The sequence below is a fragment of the Plecotus auritus genome (genome assembly GCF_963455305.1).
Source record: "Plecotus auritus genome assembly, chromosome: 1".
Taxonomy (NCBI): Eukaryota; Metazoa; Chordata; class Mammalia; order Chiroptera; family Vespertilionidae; genus Plecotus; species Plecotus auritus.
The window spans coordinates 165,529,115-165,552,110 of NC_137770.1; the positions used below are offsets into that span (position 1 = coordinate 165,529,115).

At 41.8% G+C, this 22,996-nt stretch overlaps 1 protein-coding gene and 1 pseudogene across 3 annotated transcripts in view; one reads left to right on the top strand and one right to left on the bottom strand.

The window, feature by feature from the left end:
• LARP4B (La ribonucleoprotein 4B) overlaps nucleotides 1–22,996 on the top strand; it is a 100,980-nt gene that overhangs the window by 23,022 nt on the left and 54,962 nt on the right. For both annotated transcript variants that reach the window (XM_080682190.1, XM_080682189.1), the window contains 2 exons: nucleotides 10,354–10,488; nucleotides 11,280–11,339. In XM_080682190.1, coding sequence (XP_080538316.1) covers nucleotides 10,408–10,488; nucleotides 11,280–11,339 — 141 coding nt within the window. In that variant the 5' untranslated portion in view covers nucleotides 10,354–10,407. The remainder of the gene's footprint in view (nucleotides 1–10,353; nucleotides 10,489–11,279; nucleotides 11,340–22,996) is intronic.
• On the bottom strand, nucleotides 6,295–7,988 carry LOC308255629 (COMM domain-containing protein 6-like; annotated as a pseudogene). Its single transcript has 2 exons — nucleotides 7,920–7,988; nucleotides 6,295–6,478 (listed from the first exon to the last, which is right to left on the bottom strand). The product of its transcript is annotated as a COMM domain-containing protein 6-like (transcript).

The following is a 22,996-nucleotide window of genomic DNA, read 5'->3' on the forward strand; positions in this document are numbered from 1 at the left end:
CCTAAGCCCATTTTCCATCTATAGTCAAATTGTGTTTATCTAGTTTACTGTTCATTCACTGTTTTTTTGTAAAATGATCCTAATAGTTATGCTGCTGTTCTTAGAACACATGTCTGTGTATAAGTGTCTTATGTATCTTTGCTCATGCTCTGTCCTATAACACAGAGTTCTAATTTTGATCTCTTCTGATCCAGAAACAAATCATGTTCCCACATCACCCGTTTGTACCAAGAAAAATAATGTCATGCTCTTTAGGAGAATGATACCTTTTGGTTTTAGAAATCATCAAATTCTCAAACTATGATTCTATCACTGTTACTTGAAAATCCACTGAAGTATACCAGGCACATGTATGAAAATGAGGCTCTTAACCTTTAATAGTTTACGGTCCTGTATGACAGGGATACGTTATTCTGAGAAGTGTGGCATTGTGCAAACATAGAATAGAAGGTATAGCCTACTACATACCTACATTGTATGGCATAGTCTGTGGTTATACTGAATACTGTAGGTAATTATAACACAATAAGTATTTGTGTATGTAAACATAGAAAAGATACAGTGAAAATACAGCATAAAAGATAAAGTGTGTGTGTGTTTGAATTAGAGGGACAGGGCTATAGAGGTGGGCACCTTGGAGGGAGAGTAGATGTCAGGAGGAGTGAGGGAAGGAAGAGAAGGGGATGAAAAAGGATTCCTGACATAAAGAGACCCAGAGAGATAAATCTTGAGATGAGGGGGAGGGAAAGGAGAGAGGGACAAGGAGAGAGAGAGAGGAGAGTTGGACTATGAGGAAAGATAAAGAGTAACTGAGGGAAGAGAAGCAAGCTGGTGTACAAGAGAGTGTGTGTGTTCAGGAGCAGGCGTGGGTGGGCTCCTCGGTTCCCCTTCTACCCAGCCAGCGTTCTGCCCTGGCTCCCTTGACAACTGTGGACCCCAGTCAGTGGGTGGGCACAGGGTGAGGATGACCTGCTTAGCCTCCTTGACTATATAAATCAACCAGAGCTAACGGCGAATTCATCCTCTTAGTCAGGTCCAGCCTTTTCTTTAAATGGTCACAAACTTTTTGCTTAAAATTGATTATAATCTTTTGGGACCTCTGTGGTTGACTGAAATATCTTTAGGCTGGGTGGTGCATGACTGTACTATTTGGGTTGTTTCCACTTTCTGGCTGAATAATGTTACTATGACTATCCATGTACAAGATTTGGTGGGGATATATGTTTTCATTTCTCTTGGGGATATATCTGGGAATGGGATATATGCCTAGGGGTGGAATTGCTGGGTCATATGATACTTTTATGTTTAACATTTTAAAACTGTTTACCAGAGTGGCTGTGCCATTTTACATTTCCACCAGCAATGTAGGAAGGTTCCAATTTCTCCACATCCTTGCCAACACTTATTATTATTGTCTTTTTTATTATGGCCATCCCAGTGAGTGGGAAGTGGTATCTTTTGTTTTGATTAGCATTTCCCTGATGATGATGAATATCTTTTCATGTGCTTATCATCCATTTCTGTATCTTCGGGTAAATGCCAATTCAGAATCTGCTTCTTATACTGAGTTTCAGGAATTATTTATTCTAGATATATGTTCCTTGTCAGATAGATGATTTGCAGATATTTTTGACCATTTTGTTCATTATTTTTTTACTTTCTTGATGGTGTGCTTTGAAGCACAAAAGTTAACTAATTTTGATGAAGACAAAATCATTTTTCTTTTTGCTACTTGTGCTTTTGGTGTCCTAAGAAGTCATTTCCTAATGCAAGCTCACAAAGATTTACTGCAATGTTTTCTTCTGAGTTTTGTAGTTTTGGCTCTTACGTTGAGGTGTTTGGTCCATTTTGAGGTAATTTTTTTAAAATATGTTTTTATTGATTTTATTTTTTAAATATATTTTTTATTGATTTCAAAGAGAAGGGAGAGGGGGAGAGAGATAGAAACGTCAATGATGGGACAGAATCATTGATCAGCTGCCTCCTGTACACCCCACACTGGGGATCGAGCCCAACCTGGGCATGTGCCCTTGACCGGAATTGAACTTGGGACCCTCAGTCCACAGGCCGACGCTTTATCCACTGGGTCATACCGGCTAAGGTGTGAGTTAATTTTTATATAGAATCAGATAGGTATCCAGCTTCTTTTTTTTGCATGTGGATGTCCACTTGTCCTGGCACCAATTGTTGAAAAGAGTATTCTTTCCCCATCAAATGGTCTTGGCACCCTTTTGAAAATAAATTGTAAAGTATTTACATAAAGGTAAAGTATTTCTGGATTCTCAGTTCTATTCCATCGATTTGTATGTCGATGCCATAACCACACAATATTGATTGCTGTGGTTTTGTGGTAAGTTTTGAATTCAGGAAATATGACTCTCCCAATTTTGTTTTTTCCAAGATTATTTTGGCTGTTCTGGGTACCTTGCATTTTCCTAGGTTTTTTTGGATCAATTTTCATCAATTTTGCAAAAAGGGCATGTGGGATTTTGCTAGGGATTGCCTTGACTCTGTAGATCACTTTGGAGAGTGTTGCTGTCATAAGAATAGCATGTTTTCTCATCTGTGAACATGGGAATATCTCACATCCATGAACACAAGGTTTCTGTCCACCAGAATCACTATCTTATGTAAGTGGTTCTCAAACATTTTAATCTCAGGACCTCTTTACACTTTTAAACATTGAAGATCCATATCTCTAAAAATTAAGGTTAAGAAATTTTAAAAATATATTTCTCTTTAATAATATTAACAAATCCGGAGAGAAACCAAGATGGCGGCATAGGTAAACACCTAAACTGCTGCCTCGCACAACAATTTCAAAACTACAACTAAAGGTCAAAACAGACATCATCCAGAACCACAGGAAGGCTGGCTGAGTGGATATTCTACAACTAGAAGAAAGAGAAAAGCACACTGAGACTCAGAGGAGCTCTAGGAGGCAGAGGTACTGAGACGCACGTGCGGAGAGGACTGGCAACTGAGTGCGCGGCTGGCTTTCTCAAGCAGGAGGGAGACCAAAGCTCCTGACTGCACTGAACTCCAGTTCTGGGCGAGACTGGGGATCCAGACTCATACGGGTTGAAACTAGACTGTCAGGAAATAGAAAAGCACACTGAGACTCTGCGGAAGGCAGAGGTACCGAGGCGTGAGCGTGGAGAGGGCGGGAAACTGAGTATGTGGTTGGCTTTCTCAAGTGGGAGGGAGACAGAAGCTCCCGACTGCACTGAACTCCAGTTCCGGGTGAGACTCTGGGGACCCAGAGCAAGAAATGGTGAACCTTGAAAATGACTTCAAGTTTTCTCACTGCGCAGAATATAGTCAAACACTGCTGTAGTTAAGTATTTTATCCTTTGTTCTCCCTGTGTGATCTACAATAATAATCACCTTCGTGTTGATATTTACTGCTGTGTTGCTGACAATTAACTGAAAGAGAAATTGGGGTGCTTCACTGGGCTGGAAAAAGTTTAGCTAAATCAGAAAGCAGGTCTAATAAGCAAGTTTATTCTATATCTATAAAAGGCTACGTTGACTCATGCGGGATACATATAAAGCTCTCGCTGGTGCCAATTACACACGTGTGTTTCCATCTGTCATTGTTGATCATGAATTTGGTTGACATTTCTATTATAGAGAAAGGGCAAATAGCGATATTAAAATATTTCTTCTAATTCATTTCTTTTCAATGAGCATGAATTCATGCATCGGGCCACTGGTTTAATATAATGCATTAGTTTCTGCTTTTCTATAGCTTTTTCCTTTTTTGTGTGCTAGAGCTATCATGAACATTGTTCATAAAATGGTTTACATAGTTTTTCATCATTTCAATAGTACAGATTTTAAATAGAAGTAAGTATATGAAGTTTTATATTTATATTGATACTATATCTTAGAGATATTTTTACTATTATTATGGATGGTTTTAATGACAAAAGTAGAGAGGTTAGTATAGCAATCTTCAATGCACCCATCATTTAGTTTCAGCTACCATCAACTTGCTCCATTCTGATATTTTTGTTTGTTCTCTCTCCTTAAACTTATCAAAAAATTATTAGCATATTTGAAAGCAAATTCCAGATACATAATTTTATCCATAGTCTTTTAATTTATATCTCTTACAGGTAAGACTTTTTAAAAATTTAATCCTCACCTGAAGATATCTTTTCCATTGACTGCTAGAGAGAGTGGAAGGGAAGGAAGAGGGGGAGTGAGAGAGAAACATTGATGTGAGAGAGACACATTGATTGTTTGCCTCCTGCATGTGCCCCTACTGGGACTGGGAAACCTGCAACTGAGGTATGTGCCCTTGACTGGGAGTTGAACCTAAGACCCCTTGGTCATTGGGCAAAAGCTCTAACCATTGAACCAAACCTGCCCATGCCAGGTAATACCTTTTAGTTTAGTTTTTTTTGTTTTTTTTTAATCCTGACCCAAGAATATTTTCCATTGATTTTTAGAGAGAGTGGAAGGGTGGGGGAAAGACACAGAGAGAGAAACGTTCATGTGAGAGAGACACCAACTTGGTTGCCTCCTGCATGTGCCCCGACTGGGGCTGGGGACAAGCTTGCAACTAAGGTAAAAAGAACCCATGACCCTTTATTACCTAGGCAACATTCAATGTCCTGGCTCCTAACCACTCACCTGCCTGCCTGCCTAATGCCCCCAACTGCCTTCCCCTGCCAGCCTGGTCGTCCCTCATGGCTCTCCCCTGCTGGCCTGGTCGCCCCCAACGGCCCTTCTCTGCTGGCCTGGTCGCCCCCAAATGCCTTCCCTTGCCGGCCTGATCGCCTCTAACCCCCTGCCAGCCTGATCTCGCCCCTAACTGCCTCTGCCTCGGCCCCCACCACCATGGCATTGTCTGGAAGGAAGTCGGATGTACAGAAGATGGCCAGTTGACCCGGTCTAATTAGCATATTACCCACTTATTAGTATAGATGCGTTGTCCCAGAATTTACTTTAAATTGGGAGTCAGTTATTTGATTAAATAAGGCTTTTTCCCCCCAAGAATACTTGATAGGTGGTGCTCTTTCACAACATCAAGAAGAATGTAATACTTCATTCGACTTTTAGCTATAAGATTGAAAAGTAGCTTCAGTCAACATTCATCCGATCAACCATTATAAAGTTCCCTGACGGCTTCTCACTTAATTTTAGCAGATGTCATTGATCGCTGCCTTTGTTAATTTCATTAGATGTTGCAGTGCTTTGATTTTCTAATTCTGTCATTCACTCTCCACTTATTAATTGTGGTTCCTGTATAGGAAACAACTTATCCTGATGAGCTATGTGGTTATGCTAAAATAGTCCAGGCTAATCATTGTTTCCCTTTTGTAATCTTCAGAAAAATGAGTTGGTGTCATAACAGCCTCCAAAGGTGATGGTGGTGCTTTGAACCATATGAATTTTTATAAAGTTTGTATCCATTGATTCTTTCTGATCCTCACATTGCCCATCTGGAGTTCCCCTTTCTTTATTGTTTGGTCCTGTGACATGTCCACAGGAGTCTTTGATAGCTTCCTTGCTTTCATGGTAAGGTGTCTCATGTGTTCCATGTGTCCATCGCAAATTGAGCAACATTCTATAAATAGCCAGAATTTTTGTAAAGTGTAAAGTGTAGATGAAAGGTGAGGGAAGATTGAGGCACTGTCACAATTTGGAGGGGACAAAAGAGAAGTGACAACGTAATATGCAGTGTGGGAGCTTAAATTGGATTTTGGAGTACAAAGAGGACATCAGTGGAAAAACTGGTGAAAGCCAAAGAAAAGATATAACTTAATTTAAAAAGTTACATGTCCTGTTTTAAGAAAACAGATGATATGTATTTTACTAGCTTATTTGATTTTAAGTTTGTATCTCACTTTAATGCTGAAAATCTGAGTACTTAAAATGAATGTAATTTGTACTTTATCCTATGATAGTGTAAATATATAAAACAAAATAGTTTAAAAATAATACCAACATTTACCTCAAAGAACAGGCCTGGTGAACTTTTTAAGATTTCTTGGTGAATTTTTAGGCTCTTGTGTGCAAGTTTTTATTGAGATGTAATTCACATGCCACTGAGTTCACCCTTTTTAAGTATGCAATTCAGTGGCTTTTACTACATTCACAAAGTTGTGCCTCAATCACCACTTACTTAATTCCTGTTTGTCTGATTATTTTATTATTTAAAAAAATGGAAAAATAGTAATTTTCATTCAATAAATATCTGATTCTTATACTATACTGTTGCAGAAAGTAGAGTCTATGATTTTAGAATGATGATAGCAATTCTATCAATGAAATAATCAGTTTTCAAACAGTTTCAATAATTGTAGCAATTTCCTTGAACTGTAGAAATTCTGAAACTGTGGAATTGTCATTTCAGAAGACTTCTTCTTTTCTTGGCCTAAATGATCTGCCATTTTAGCATGACTGCAACATAAGGATACTTAAGTGATGTGCAACTGTCTGAGCTCATAGCCAAACCCAGTTTCCACTGAAAATCTAGAAGTTGGCCTTATCCTGCAGTGGCTTGCTAGATCCCTCTATGGCTAGTGTCCAGGGCTCCCATTCCAAACTTAGGTAGATGCTTCCCGGACCACCCTGCAGACACTGTCTTAAAATCACTTAGAATAATTCTCTGAATAGTTACACCACTAACTTAATATATAATTAAGTTTGAGATTGATTTACATTTTTAAGGATTGCTTTGAGTGTTTTAAAAAGACCTTAATAAATATTTAATTATGAAACATTTCTGATATATGTGAAAAGAATTATTTAGAAACAGAGCTAAGAGAACTATATTCTTCCAAGTATTTAATAAGCTTGGTAAAGCTTTTTCAGTATAGCTTTGACATTGAGATGGAAAATGAATTGCTAGGATAGAGTCCACCAAACAGGAGGATTCCATCACACGGGAAGAGGGCTTAATTTAATCTCTCTGCTTTTTTCCTCTAAAGAGCGATGAAATCAAATCAGGGAAATGACCTCTCTTGATCAGCTCATTAAAGGTGTGTTGAGGCTGCCTCTGAACAGTCAAGTTTCCAAACTGGGTTTTAGGCCAGAAAGGACTTTACTTTGGTGGTAAGTTTTCCCTCTTGCGTATTTTGCTTTGTAACCCAGAGACCTGCTTTTTGGCCATGCCAGGAAGCAATAGTTTATAGTTTTAAGTCTCAAAATAGTTTTGGTCTCTTGAACAAGTAATGAAAAAGTTACTTATTGGAAGGATTGTCAGTAATTGCATCATTATCATCGTACTTTTTTGTTGTTGTTAATCCTTGCCCAAGTATATTTTTCCATTGATTTTTAGGGAGAGTGGAAGAGAGAGGGAAAGACAGACAGAAACATCAATGTGAGAGAAACACATCAATTGGTTGTCTCCTGCATGAGCACTGACCAGGGCCCGGGCCAGGGAAGAGCTTGCAACGAAGCTACATGCCCTTGACTGGAATCGAACCTGGGACCCTTTGTTTGGTCCACAGGCCAAAGCTCTATCCACTGAGCCAAACCAGCTAGGGCAGTGGTCGGCAAACTGCGGCTCGTGAGCCACATGCGGCTTGCAAGCCGCGGTTTGCCACTCTGTTGACTAATGAGTTTGCCGACCACTGGGCTAGGGCATCATCATTGTACTTTAAATCTTATTCTAGATTCAGACATTTGATAATAAAGTCTAATTTTAATGCTTTGTATCTGTTGTACTGTTTACAAGAGGGGACTATTAATAACTTTTTCTGTTGTCAGACTTGGTAGTTGTAGGACTCTTTTGAAAACCCGTTTGCATGTAGGTTAGTAATTAAGAGACATAGTGGTGTGATGTGAACCTTCCTTGTTTATGGACAGGATACACAGGTCAGATCAGGACCACTCTTTCTGTTGGGCTGATATTCTGGCCTGGTTACCTTTGTAACCTTGTATTAAAGAATTTTGAAACATACCGAAGTAGACAGGACCATATAATGATCTCTATATCCTTCTCCAGGAGGAGGAATGGTGAAGTCCCACATCTCTGCCCAGTGTACTACTATGAGGAAAATTTTAGACATTGTGTTATTTGCCCTGTAAATATTTCAACATGCGATTCTACAAGCCAGGGTCTCTTATTATTAAACATAATCATAATATCATTATAACATCTAAGAAAATACAGTAATTCCTTAATGCCATCAAATATTCTATCAGTATTATTTCCCTGATTGTTGTTTTAATCAAAGCCAAAGTTTGGCCTTTGTGCATCTCGTGTTGTCTTTCATGTGAAAAAAAGCCAGGCTGCTTGTCTAGTAATTGCCCACTTTGCAGAACTCTGCTTGTGTTTACTGTAAGTTTGTAACAAGTTCATATCCTGGCTTGTTGTTTGTTTTGCAAGACTACTTCCTGTCTGGTGTGTTGCTGTTTCCATCAGCAGGACATGATTTCTGACTGCCTGAAAAAATATAGGATACACACACACACACACACACACACACACACACACACACACACACACTAGAGGCCCAGTGCACAAAATTCGTGCATGGGGAGGGGGGAGGGTCCCTTCAGCCTAGCCTGCACCCTCTCCAATCCAGGACATCCCTCTCACAATCCTGGACCTCTGCCTCCTAACCACTCGCCTGCCTGCCTGATTGCCCCTAACCGCCTCTGCCTCTGGGCTGATCACCCCTCACTGCCCCCCCTGCCGGCCTGGTTGCCCCACACAGCCTGTTGTTCGGTTGTTTGGTCACCCCTCACTGCCGCCCTGGTGGCCTGGTTGCCCCACACAGCCTGCTGCTCGGTCATTTGGTCGCCCCTCACAAACCCCCCTGCCGGCTGGGTCGCCCCATGCAGCCTGCTGCTCGGTCGTTTGGTCACCCCTCACGAACCCCCCTGCCAGCCTGGTCGCCCCACACAGCCTGTTCGGTTGTCCGTTTGGTTGCGATGGTCACTTAGGCTTTTATATAGATAGATATATCTTGTAGTTGTGTCCCCTCTACCCCCCTTTTGGCTATCATATATCATGTTTATCCAAACATTTTTTTGAGAATCTTAAAAGTGTAGAAGTTAATAGTGATGAAAAGCATCTACAGTACTACCTTCTGTGACTTACCAGTCTGGATACCAATTTATGTCTTTATTTTCTGGATTCAACAGTTTTGTGAGAATTGATGTCGGTCTCTATTACAATTTAATGTATTTGTCCTTTATCCTACATTTTGGAAAACACTGACCTCTTGAAACAGATTTAACTTGTTTCAAGCATTTCTTCTTTATGAGTAGTTTACATTTATATATCTATCTTACAGCATTTAAGGGATTTTGTACCTTTGTGATTGATGATACACAATGATAATTGGATGAGACCATCTTTGATCATTAGATTATTTCATTAACAAGGGTTTTGAGCATTAACATGAACAGGTTATTGAGAATAAGGAGCATCATTATAGAAACTAATAAGCTTCATGGTTATCCAGGAGACAAAATAGTTAGCTCTTAGATTTCTTTATCAAGCACTCAGAAGAGTCTGAAAAGATACGTGGATTAAATCAAGGTCTTTATCTTGTTGTAAAGCAGAGTAGCCTTCAATCAGACCTGTGTGTCCAAGAATCTTGGGTCTGACACTTATAATACGAAGGCCTAAAAACCACCATCCCTTCAAAACCAGAGTTAACTTTGTAAGATGTGGGAAAATCAGGAGGTGTTATGTGTGAAGTTGAGCCAGTACTTTGTAGTAGAGGCCCCTTTACACTGTGGTTCAGAGTGTGAAGGGGTTCCTTTTAACCAATTATTGTTTATTTCTCCTGACAACTGGTCCTGGAAGAAAGGAAATTAAAGGGGCTGGTCAAAAACGATATATATAAATTGGGGAGTCATCAAATTCCAAGTTGGAGTTCTATTAATTTTGTAATTTTCTGTTTTAAAAATGTGAGTTCTGGGTATGAGTGGGTTTATATGTTTTGACACATAGTTTCTAAGTCTTAAAACATTATCACGGTCACCAAATTATTGTGAAGAAGAAACTTATTAAAAAAAAAACCAAGGTATTTCTTGAGTAAGTAAGGTATAAATTATGGGCAGGTTTCTCTAAACCAGTGGTCGGCAAACTGCGGCTCTGTTGACTAATGAGTTTGCCGACCACTGGACTAGACTCTCGATTCCAATAATTACAGGCTGTTGTTCCTTGTGATTAAGCCCCTATCCCAGTGGTCGGCAAACTCATTAGTCAACAGAGCGGCAAACCGCGGCTCGAGAGCCTCAGTTTGCCGACCACTGCTCTAAACTATTTGAACTCCAGAGGGATAAACATATCCTGGAAAACTTGAGGATTTTAAGACTTCAGAATCAGTTATACTCTGTACTTCAAGTTACCAATTTACTGTCTTTGTCATTTTACAGCATCCTACAGTTAACATTAAACTTCTCCCGGTGGAGCCACAAAGTAAACAGCTCATGACTTCTGATCAGGACGCTAAGGTTGTGGCTGAACCGCAGGGCCAGCGAGTCCAGGAAGGGAAAGACTGCGATCATCTGGTGAGTGCATGCCTGAGGCCAGGATGGGCCTGTGCATCTCCCTTTCTTCTGATAACAGATTTTTAGATGCAATAAATTTATAGGTAGCTTAGTAGAGGAAACTTAAGTACTAGGAGATAGAGAAAACAAATGGCAACTAGTAGGTCTAGATATTAAAGCCTTGGATTTTAACTTTTTAAGAAAAATTATTGATTTTTAGAGAGAAAGAAATATCAATTTGTTGTTCCACTTATTTATGCATTCATTGGTTGATTCTTGTGTGTCCTGACTAAGGATGGAACCCACAACCTTGACATTATCAGGAGGACACTCTAACCGACTGAGCTACCTGGCCAGGCCAAAGCCTTGGATATGAAATCACCAAGAAAACACAGTGATTTATAAATACTATTATAACGTTATAGCCATTGCAGTGGTATGTAGTTAAAGAATTAATTAGAATTATAACATAAATTTTTTATTTTGACTGTTTTTGTTAATTTGTAAGATTTGATCATGTCAAACAGTAATATTTAAAGTTTCTAAATGGCTTTGGGAAAAGTAGTTTTTTTTAATTTTCCCTATTGAAACTACTTTAGTAAAGTAAAGGAATTTTACTTTATTATGTACAGTCAGAATTTCAACATTTTAAATTTTAAGGCTCCTGTATTGCTCTGAATATCTCCCTGAATTTCCTTTGTCATATAAAAATGTGCTTTTCTCATGGGTTTTGTTGTGCTCAATTACTGTGGTTTGAAAATATGTTTCTTCACATTCTAGTGATGGTATGTTTGATGTTTTCAATTTTACAGATGAATGGTCCCATATCTCAAACCACTTCTCAGACAAGCTCCATCCCAGCTTTGAGTCAGGTAATTTAGTCCTGAGATATATCACGTTGGAGGCTCACAGATACTGCCTTATAACAAATATTTATTGTAAACTAATTAGAAAATGTTGATGTTTCTCAATGGGGTAGGGGGACCCAGTGCCTTGTGTATTAATTTGATGTCTTATATTCATTAAGGTGTTTTTAAAGGTTCACTGATCATCTGTTAGGTGTATACTAGATTCGTACATGGGTTGCGGGGGGGGGGCAGTCCCTCAGCCCAGCCTGCACCCTCTCCAATCGGACATCCCTCTTGCAATCTGGGACCGCTGGCTCCTAACTGCTCACCTGCCTGCCTGATTGCCCCTAACTGCCTCTGCCTGCCTGCCTGATCACCTCTAACTGCCCTCCCCTGCTGGCTTGATTTTGCCCCCAACTGCTCTCCCCTGCCTGCCTGATCACTCCTAACTGCCCTCCCATGCCTGCCTGATCTCGCCCCCAACTGTCCTCCCCTGCCGGCCTGATCTTGCCCCAAACTGCCCTCCCCTGCCAGCCTGATCTCGCCCCCATCTGCCTTAAAACCCCTCCTCAGCCCCCACCTTAGGTTCTGCCTTCACAGTTCACCCAGATTAGGTTCTGATTGGTCGGTTTCTATGCCAGTCAGCATTAAAGCTCTGCCTCCTATGCAGCCATTGGCTCCTCGCAGTTCACCCAGATTTGGTTCTGATTGGTCAGTTTCTATGCCAGTCAGCATCTCCGGGCCTATCCCCTGGCCTAATCAGAGAGGCGGGGCTGATCAGCAGCCCCTGCGGAGGCCTGGAGAGAAAGAGAGGCACGCTGCTGGCCAGGCCTAGACAGAAAGAGAGAGGCAAGGGCTGATCTACAGCTACCCCGGAGGCTATGGATCAGACCTTGCTTCTCTCTCCAGGCCTCTCTCTGGGCCTGATCCACAGCCCCCTCAGCAGTCATTGCTGGGTTGTCATGCCCGCAGCGACAGCAGTCAGTGCTGGGTCGCCACAGCAACCCAGCACTGACTGCAGGACTGACTTCTAGTGTTCGGTCGAGCCTTCGGCCATTACGGTCACTGCCTTTTTATATATACTAGAGGCCCGGTGCATGAAATTTGTGCATGGGGGAGTGTGTCCCTTAGCCCAGCCTGCACCCTCTCCAATCTAGGACCCCTCGGGGGATGTCCCACTGCTGGTTTAAGCCCGATCCCTGCGAGATCGGGCCTAAACCGGCAGTCGGACATCCCTCTCACAATCCAGGACTGCTGGCTCCTAACCACTCGCCTGCCTGATTGCCCCTAGCCACTCTGCCTGCCATCCTCATAGCCCCCTAGCCACTCCCCTGCCGGCCTGATTGATGCGTAATTGCTCCCCTGCCAGCATGATTGTCCCCAGCTGCCCTCCCCTGCCAGCCCAATTGCCTCCAACTGTCCTCCCCTGCCGGCCCAATCCCCCCCGCAACTGCCTTCCCCTGCGGGTCTGAGGGGACTGAGGGACTCTGGCTGGATGAGGCGGGGCTGAGGGGACTAGGGGACTGAGGCTGGATGCTGTGGGGACTAGGTGAGGTGGGGGTGAGGGGACTGGGGGACTGAGGCGGGGCTGAGGGGATTGGGGGACTCCAGCTGGATGTGGTGGGGCTGAGGGGACTGGGGGACTGAGGCTGGATGCTGCGGGGACTGGGTGAGGCGGGGTTGAGAGGACTGGGGGACTGAGGCTAGATGAGGCGGGACTGGGGGACTCTGGCTGGATGAGGCGGGACTGAGGGGACTGGGGGACTCTGGCTGGATGAGTGGGGGCTGAGGGGACTGGGGGACTTCAGCTGGATGAGGCGGGGCTGAAGGGACTGGGGGACTGAGGCTGGATGAGGCGGGGCTGAGGGGACTGGGAGACTGGCTGGATGAGGCGTGCGGTGCCTGCTGCCCCCTGGCGGGGCTGAGGAGACTGGGGGACTCAGGCTGGATGAGGTGAGGCTGAGGGGATGGGGGGACTTGGGCTGGGTGAGGCGGGGCTGAGGGGACTGGGGGACTTGGGCTGAGGGGACTGGGGGACTCTGGCTGGATGAGTGGGGGCTGAGGGGACTGGGGGACTTCAGCTGGATGAGGCGGGGCTGAAGGGACTGGGGGACTGAGGCTGGATGAGGCGGGGCTGAGGGGACTGGGAGACTGGCTGGATGAGGCGCGTGGTGCCTGCTGCCCCCTGGCGGGGCTGAGGAGACTGGGGGACTCAGGCTGGATGAGGGGATGGGGGGACTTGGGCTGGGTGAGGCGGGGCTGAGGGGACTGGGGGACTTGGGCTGAGGGGACTGGGGGACTCGGGCTGGATGAGGCGGGGCTGAGGGGACTGGGCGCTGCCATCTTGTGAGGGCATGGCAGTCAATTAGCATATTCCCTTTTTATTGACTGTGGGTGCTGCCATCTTGTGAGGGTGTGACGGTCAATTAGTATATTCCCTCTTTATTAGATAGGATTGGTAATTAACTTTACATATTGATATCCTGTACTTTTTAAAGCACACAAGTCATAGTAAACTTTCAGTATAAGAAAATTGGTTCAGAAAAAATATTCCTATGAGAAATGTTCAAAATTTTACTACCTATGTTTTTTTCCTAGGACTTTTATGGTTTTGAGTCTAACATTTAAGTCTTTAATCCATTTTGAGTTTATTCTTGTGTATGGTGTGAAAAGGTGGTCTAGTTTCATTTTTCTTGCACATATCTGTCCAATTTTTTCAACACCATTTATTGAGTAGACTATCTTTAGTCCACTGTATGTTTTTGCCTCCTTTGTCAAATATTAATCATATATATATATATATATATATATAGCTAATATGCAAAATGTCCCCTTGGGAGTTCGATCACTCACTATGACGTGCACTGACCACCAGGGGGCGGTGCGGAACAAAGGAAGATCCTGGTTGGCAGCCGGGGAAGGAAGGCCCTGGCCGGCAGCTGGCAGCCCTGGCCAGCAGCCAGAAGGCCCTGATCAGCCCTGATAGTTGGCCAGGCCTAGGGACCCTATCCATGCACGAATTTTGTGCACCGGGCCTCTAGTTAACTGTAACAGTATGGGCTTATTTCTGGGATCTCTACAGGCAGTCCTTGGGTTACGGCGGACTTGACATACGTTGTTTTGTGGTTATGTCACCATCTCACATTGATTTATTAAAAAAAAAAAAAAAGTTCCGTCATTTTGACGTATGTGCATGTGTTTTATGTTTTTTATTATTTATTTACCACAAGAAAAGGTCAGGAATTGTTACCTCTCTTTTAAATTTTTTTTTACTGTTTCACTTCCATTACTGCTGTGTATGTGCTCCATGTGAGTAACATAGGTGCTTATGTAGGTGGGTTCCGACTTACGGTGAAAATTGCGTTATGTTGCGCCATAGGAAGGGATCTCTGACGTAACCCGAGGACCTGCTGTATTCTGTTCCATTGATCTCTCTCTCTCGTTAAATACTTGAGCTGGAAGTTACCATAAGTGACCATCTTGACTCGCATGTGTGTCCTTTAAAACTTAATTTATAAACTTAAGCATCTTCATAGAAAAAATAAATCTTATTAGAGACTACACCTATTTTTAAAGAATGGTACAATAAGTAGATACATATTTCACCACACTTTTTCCCGTATAGTATGAGTTCATCTATATATTCCCTTGTACTTATCGTTCAGTGTTTTCTTTTAAAATTACTATACTTTATTTAAAGGAACTTTTTAAAAAAAAATGTATTTAATTAATTTTTTACAGAGAAGAAGGGAGAGGGATAGAGAGTTAGAAACATCGATGAGAGAGAAACATCGATCAGTTGCCTCCTGCACACCCCCTACTGGATGTGTGCCCGCAACCAAGGTACATGCCCTTGACCAGAATCGAACCTGGGACCCTTGAGTCCGCAGGCCAACGCTCTATCCACTGAGCCAAACCAGTTAGGGCGGAAGGAACTTTTTTTTGTGGTTAATCCTCACCCGAGGATATTTTTCTCATTGATTTTTATTATCCTCCTCCCTCTCCCCCTCCCCCCCCAATGTTTTCTTTATGTCGATAAGCCATCATTTCTTTAGCCATTTGGTTTTTGGGGAGGGGGGGCATTTGCATTGTTCATTTTTTCCTATCATTATCAGTGGCATTGCTCTAACCATTTTTTCTAACTGACACTGCTTATGGCACACTTAAGTGTGTAGACATCTTACTTGATGTTGTGGCTCTGAGTGTTGATGCTCAGTAGTCTGCAGTTATGATTGACAGTGAGTATGCTTAGCAGTTTGATTTAGGAACCATCTCTTTAAGGTTTAGTCTTTCCCCCAGTTGGACACAGTGTGAGTTAAAGGAGAATTGCCATAATGATGACCAAATAAATGTCTGAGTAATTCAGGAGCAGATTTGCATTTATCCAGTCAAAATATCAATCATATTTATCATACATCCCTATGTTCCCTATCCCCCAAATTTTTTGAGTAGTAGCTACAAGCCTAGCCAACCAGTGAGCACCAAAAAGTGATCCTATCTAGAGGAACTGAGACCTGGAAAGGATTAAGTAATTTCCCTAAGATTACTCAACTAAAACATGGCAGAACCAGGGTTTGAAACCAGGCATCCTGGCTTCAGAATCCAAACTCTCAAGATGAGATACTTCCTCATTGGTATCTGTTATTGCATTTAAAAGCAGAAACAACAAGTGGAAAATAGTACGAAAAACAAAACCCAGCTCTTGTCAGCCATTTGGCAACTCTTTGCATCGTCTCTGAGCAGATGAAATTAATTTGGAATAAACCTGGAGGATTTTAGGTGGGGAATAGTGTGACATATATGAATATTATTTTGATCTCATTATATTAACAGAATGGATTTTAGTGAGTCAAGAATGCAAGCAAGGAAACCATATAAAAAAACTATTAAGCAATGAAGGTGAGAAATTATGGTGGCTTAGACTTGGAGTAAATGTATTGCAAATTTATTTTGGAGGTAGATTCAATCACACAACTCTGTGGATTGGATGTTGTATCAGGCATCCTCAAACTACGGCCCGTGGGCCACATGCGGCCCGCCGAGGACATTTATCTGGCCCGCCGGGTGCCGCTGCCTGTCCTGCTTAGCAGCCGACTCGTCCCGGGCCCGCAGTGCGCATAGGAATTTGTTCATAGTTTTTTTTTAAACTATAGTCCGGCCCTCCAACGGTCTGAGGGACAGTGAACTGGCCCCCCTGTTTAAAAAGTTTGAGGACCCCTGTATGTAGATGTTGGGGTGAGGGAAAGATAAATCAAGGATAGTTGAGCAATTGGTTTCATTTATTTTAGGGTGGAAAAAACTGGAGAAGTAAAGGTTTGTGGAAGGAAAATCTACCTGGCAGAAATTCAAGTGAGCAGTGAAGTGGACAGGTGGGGCTGGTTGGACCTCAGTAGAGAAGTTACAGCCTAAAATATAAATTTGAAATAAATAAATAGACGTTTTACTATATTTTCTATATAGAAAAGACTATTAAAACTACTATTCTGTATGTCTTGTTACTTTGTTTCATCTTTTCATCCCCTCTACAAGGACACTTCAAAAATAAGTTATGTATTTACTTCTTTAAATAAAGCTTCAACATGTTTCTCTAACCAGCACCATTCTAATTTTGTGCCTAGCATTGTTATTTCTAAACTCCAAGAGTGTTATTTCTTTCAGAAAATTAGATATAACTATAAATACCTATAAATTTTAAAGATCAAATTTTTGTTATTTCTCTTTGGAGACTATACAAGGTAACTTCTTTGGTTGTCATCATTCCATGAAATATAGTTCAGAGAATGTTGAAACACTGTAGAAAAATAAGAGGTTGGAAATTCCTTCTCTGGCTGGTATATTAATTTTAGTTACTTTTTAATTGAGTTTGTGAGAATAAGAATAATATGAAAAATTTTGTTGCTATTCTGAGTCATTGGGTTCCATGTGTTGTTTGGGTTTTAGTGCGTGAACAGGGGCTGTTGTAATTAGGATTTTGGATTTGAGTGGCGGGGACATGTGACTGTTGTGCAAAGGGCTATTTTTGGTGTCTGGGTGTCGGCTTCTTGTCAGAAACCATAGAGAATTAGTGTGAGGTGCACTTGGAGCTTAGACAGTGCCGACAGGCATTGTGATGTGTTTGAACTTTTTAACATGGGTTGTTGCTTCAGCAAAGAATTAAGTGGTGACAATGACAATGAAAAAACTGGCCTGTTACAAAAATCTGTGGAGAAGAAGGACCCGGAGAACAAGATAAGTAAAACTTTTTCTGTATTATTTGATACACTGGAAGGTGAAGAGCTTCACAATGTTGAATATGGAGCCAGCAGGGCAGCTGCTGGGACTGATATATGGCCAAGGATGTTTGTGAGGTCTGGGCACAAATGGGCGCACAGATCAAGGCCATCGGTTAACTACTTTTCCTCTTTAATGTGTAAGTTCCTAGCTAGGTATAAAAATTTGGATGAGACTGACAAGAATTCAGGTACTGCTGCTGTTGAGCAGGCCTGTGAGAGTGTTTGTGAGACTCTGTGTGTGGACATTGACAGCACACAGAGTTTCTCTGTAGGTATTGGCTCTGAAGAGGACGAGTGTCTTTCACATGTCCCGGGGCCTTCTGACCAGGGCATGCAGGAAGGAGCCCTTTTAAATAACCGTCTGTACCATCACTCTGTCACATGTAAAAATGCTGTAGTAGAAAAAGAAATCTCGGTAAATGTTCACATCAGTTGTGGTAATGAGAAAAATGCTTTAGGTGTGTCTGGTAGGGAGACCAAGGGTGCAAACTCCATTTGTGTGGATCAAAAACAATGCTGGAATTCAAGAGAGAGCAAGTTTTACAGTATCTGTGTTGTAGATCCTGGAAGCCTGGACAGTGACGACGAACCATGTGTGCACAGGTGTGGAACAGCTGCCACAGAAGAGAGCCCCTCAGCTGTCACTTTTGAGGGGGTTTGCAGAGGGGCCTGGCCACCAGATAACACTGCTGGAGGTCCACTGGACTTAGAGGCACCACAGGAAGAACTATACCCATATGGCCTGCTAGGTCCAAGTGAAGTGAAGGAAGTCTCTAATGAAAAAACTGAACCTAGTCTCCAAGTTTTGACTGACAGTGACCCATCTTGTAAAAGAAACACTGGTGACATGCAGGCTCAGTCTTTAAGGGCAAACACTTACACTGGGTTCCCTACAGATTACACAGAAAGTGATGCATTACATAATGTTGGCATAATACCTGAATCAAATATTAACATAGACACTGACTCACTAGAATACATGTGTGCCATCCCTAAAGAAGGAGAGAGCCATAGTTCAGTACTATTAAGTCCGATGGGTGACTCAGGTGTTGATCTAATTGAACAAAGTGGTGAAACAGAGGCCTTTGCTAATGTAGATCAGAGTTTAAACTCTGAAAAGGGAGGAGGAAAGAACTTTATAAAATTTCTAAAAGACAGTGATTGCTCCAATTTAGATGTTAACAAATTGGACAGATCAAAAAGATGTATCACTTCAGCAAGCTTTGGAAATGAGTGTCTTCTTGTTCATGCTAATTTCCGAGGAGCAGCCCCTAAAAGAAGTGATGACCCCAGATCTGAATACCTGGGGCCAGCAATGACAGAGGGGCAATACAGTGGTGATTGCAGCCTGGGAACTGGGAGCATCCAGCTTGCGAGCAAAGGAGAATTGGCTTTGCAACCTGAAAATACTTTGTCTTATCAAGGTGAGGATGAAATGAGCATTTTTGAAGATGAAAGTCATGATAAGAGGACTTTTGAAAGATCTTTGAGTGCAGATACTGGAGCCATCATAGCCCAGGCCCAAATCTGTGATTTAACTCATGCAATGCGGGCAAAAAATGTGGAGGGCTTATGTAAAAAAACAGATACGCAGGATCTCAGGAGTTTGCAGGAAGTGCCCCAGAAGGATGAGTCTCCTGGTGGACCCAGGTGTGTTCAGAATAACTTTATGTCCTCTGCATTTATTTTCACCTGCACTGAAGAAGAAAAAAGTGACACAGGCCAGAATCGTAAAGTAGAAGATGAACTGTGTGTGAAGAGTTCAGTGAGTGGCCCTCACAGACGAGAAAATGCCAAAAAACAATCACTAAAGGCTAATCACAGAGAGACAAGTAAAAATGACATAGAAAATTTCAAGTTAGACTCTAAAACAATCTTCCATTGGGAAACAAATACAGAAAAATGCAAGACAGTGCCCGGTCAGGATGTATTGGCTTGTGCTAGTTCTAGTATAACAAAAGTCCCTGATTTTGAAATAAATCAAATAGAAAAATGTGATGAAACCTGCAGAGTGAATGACAGCAAACACAAAGATCTTCATCTTGTACCACCTGTGAGTTCAGCTGTGCAGATGGCAGAAGCACAGGAGACCTGCTCTTTTAACTGTGGTGGAGATCCAAGACGGGAGCAGGTTTCCTGCACATCCACTGACGTCTCTGATACCTTAGACACTGCGGTGGCAGGACACAAAACAGAACTGATAGGGGAAGAGGGACTTTCCTGGGAGAAAGACAGTGGCTCCAATGGCAGCTATTGCAGAGGTCCATGTGGGACAAGCAGACTTGCACACCACTTCACACAAAGAAATGCCAGAGCCACAGTTAAAGAGCCTGCTTTAAATGAAGTGGGTTTTGTGGGAAGTTCAAAGGTGAATTTTGGAGAAATAGAGTATTGTGACACTCTTGATGAGTATTCCTGTTTGGCTGGTGTGGATCCTGCCCGAGTGGACAAACACACAGCTGTTCCTCACGACGTGCTGCAGGCAGTTCCTGTCATCTCAGGTGGCAGCAAAGAAATGGTAGTACCAAGTAGTGAGGACCATGTTTTATTACTCTCAGAAGACACTATAAATACATCTGAAAACCCCTCAAAAGAGGATTTGCAGAGCTTCCCAGAGGAATTGTATTTGAATGAACTTTCCTATTATCCAGTGGGAGGGTTCGCAGGTCAGATGTTTTCTGAAAGCCTGGCAGGTGGTGGTTGTCGATATCCCGTGGGCTGTCTGTGGACTAACACAGTTGTGAAAGGTGAACTAGAGGATGAACAAATACTTATGGGGGACCTGCACAGTCAGCCACAGGACTTCAAGATCACTCCCTTTTGGATGGAAAAGCTCCATTATCAGCTACCAGTCGCAGAAGATGGTGTTATTTGGGGATGGCAGAATAGTAGTGCACAGTTAGTAAGTGTTTTTTTATCAGTTTTTATTGTGCTGTGATATACGAATCTTTAATTTTGATTGCTCTTAAGTTGAAATTAACAAAGGCTTATTCTAAACAATGGGCAGTTGTTTGAATCTTTATGTAAAGCTATGAGTTATGTAGCATTGATTTAACCATTTCCAAATTGGTGACTATGAATTCACTTTATTGCTTGGTGTATTTTAGCCAGAGTGTTTGTCAACTCTTGTTAGCACTAAACCTGTATTGCTCAGGTGGTCAGATTCAGCTTTGTGCAGACCATCTTATGTTTGTGGACTTCTTATGCATGTGCTCATGCAGGCTGACATGCCAGTCCTGACTTTCTTAGCACCAGCTTGCTGGAGCAGAACAAGCATTTGACCCATTGGATGTTTCAAGTCCTTTCTAAAAGGTTACTTACACTTGCAGTGTGTATATGAATTAAATCTGTGCTTTCCGCTTCATTGTATGGTAACCGTCTAAGGCAGGTAAAATTTGCTGCTTTTAACTCTCTGAAATTTTGCTGTCTCCTTTCTGTCAGAAACATCTGCAGAGCTTTTCAGACCACAGTCCTGCTCATTTGGAAGAACCTTCGCAGATGATTGTGCAGTGGGCAGCTAATTTGGGCATCTTACTAGAAATTCTGTAATAAATGTAAATATTCCACAAACAGGATAGTTAGTCTTCTCTTAAAGCAGTCCTTTTGGACATGTATGATTGAAAGGGCATACTTTTAGTAGTGAAATTTTTGTTGCATTAGGCAATAAAAATGGTAATAGTAAGGAGATAGATGTAGAGTAAATGTTAATTAATGCCTATTATATGGAAATAAATAAGTAGAAATTCTATAATTTAGGGAATCATCCGTTAACTTCTTTCCTTTCCATGCCCACATTTGGGAGTTTTACCAGAGTTATGTTCAAGTTAATCAGTTTTGTTTCTTAAATTATTGTAAAGGCAAACACTATAAAATTAGCCTTTTTAATCATATGCATACAATTGACTGCTAATTTCAGTGCTTGGTGCAATAATGTAGAGTGCACATGGGTTCTGTTGCTGTCCTGCTCTTCTGCCTCTAAGAGATACTTGTGTACTTGTGTACTGTTTTGAATTAGCTTTTCAATGATGAGATACGTCCAAACAGCATTCTAATTCGACATACTATATTTAGGATAGTACTTTGCTTTTCACAACTCTAGTTTTCACAGTATTTGTACAGATATCTTTTTTTTATAGTAATCTTATAAATAGCAGCTGTTACTCCATGTTACAGATCAAGAACCAGAAGTATGAGACTTCATGACTCTAAAGCAGGGGTGGGCAAACTTTTTGACTCGAGGGCTACAATGGGTTCTTAAACTGGACCGGAGGGCCGGAACAAAAGCATGGATGGAGTGTTTGTGTGAACTAATATAAATTCAAAGTAAACATCATTACATAAAAGGGTACGGTCTTTTTTTTTTTTATTTCAATAGTTTTATTCATTTCAAACATTTTAACAAGAAGAATGTAAACACTAATTATTATAATTTGAAACTTCAAAAAATGGAGGAATCATAGCACAATAACATACCTTATATTGAAGATGGCAAAGGCAAAATAAAATTGCCCAACAAAGGAAAGGTACAAAAGCCTTTCAAATTAAACTTAAATATAATAAAATAATTTAAAACTAAAACAAATAGAAAAGAACAAAATGTGTAAACAGTAAATTAAACATTTTCTTTAGTGCAACTTGCAAATTATGTCCGGGACATAGATGTAGATGGCAATGTAGACTGGGTTGAAAGGTTTTTGGTCTTTAAAACATCAACTTCAGTGGGAACAGTGTTGTTGGTCTCCTTTTTAGCTAATGCTCTGATACTGTGCTCTCCAGGGGCGTGTCTCCCTACATCACCACGATAACGTGTCTACGCATTCCCAGGGTGATGTCGGGGGACGCGTCCGCAGGCATTACAAGGAGCCTCTGGAAGATTGAGAGGTTGTTCCTTCTACTGAATGGGCGGATATAAATCCGCCCACTCAGAAGAAGGAGCTGCGGCCGTGTTTCCCGATGTTGCCATGTTAACACTGCTGCTGGTGAAGGAGCGGAGGGGAAAGCAGGAGAACCCTCCGCTCTTTCGGCTCCGTGGGCCGGATAGAACAGCCGAACGGGCCGGATTCGGCCCGCGGGCCATAGTTTGTCCACGGCTGCTCTAAAGCCAGTGAATTGTTCTGAATTATTAAACTTACTTAGGGACAAATCCAGGAAGTTTGTGCTAACTTGAAATAAGAAATGTGTAAGTGTATCTCTTCCCCCCTTAACTGTTTTATTTTCTTCACCTGCCTTTCCCTTCCTCTGATATTAGTTACTCTAGTTTCTATTCAGTAACTTGTCAGTAGGACCATTCTATCTCATGTTTTGAAAAACACGAATTTATGAATTGCTAGGGGTAAATTTTTTTAAATGGTGCATTGTATTTGGGGCGGGTAGAAGAGTTTATTTTTTTATTTTTAAAAAATATTTTTA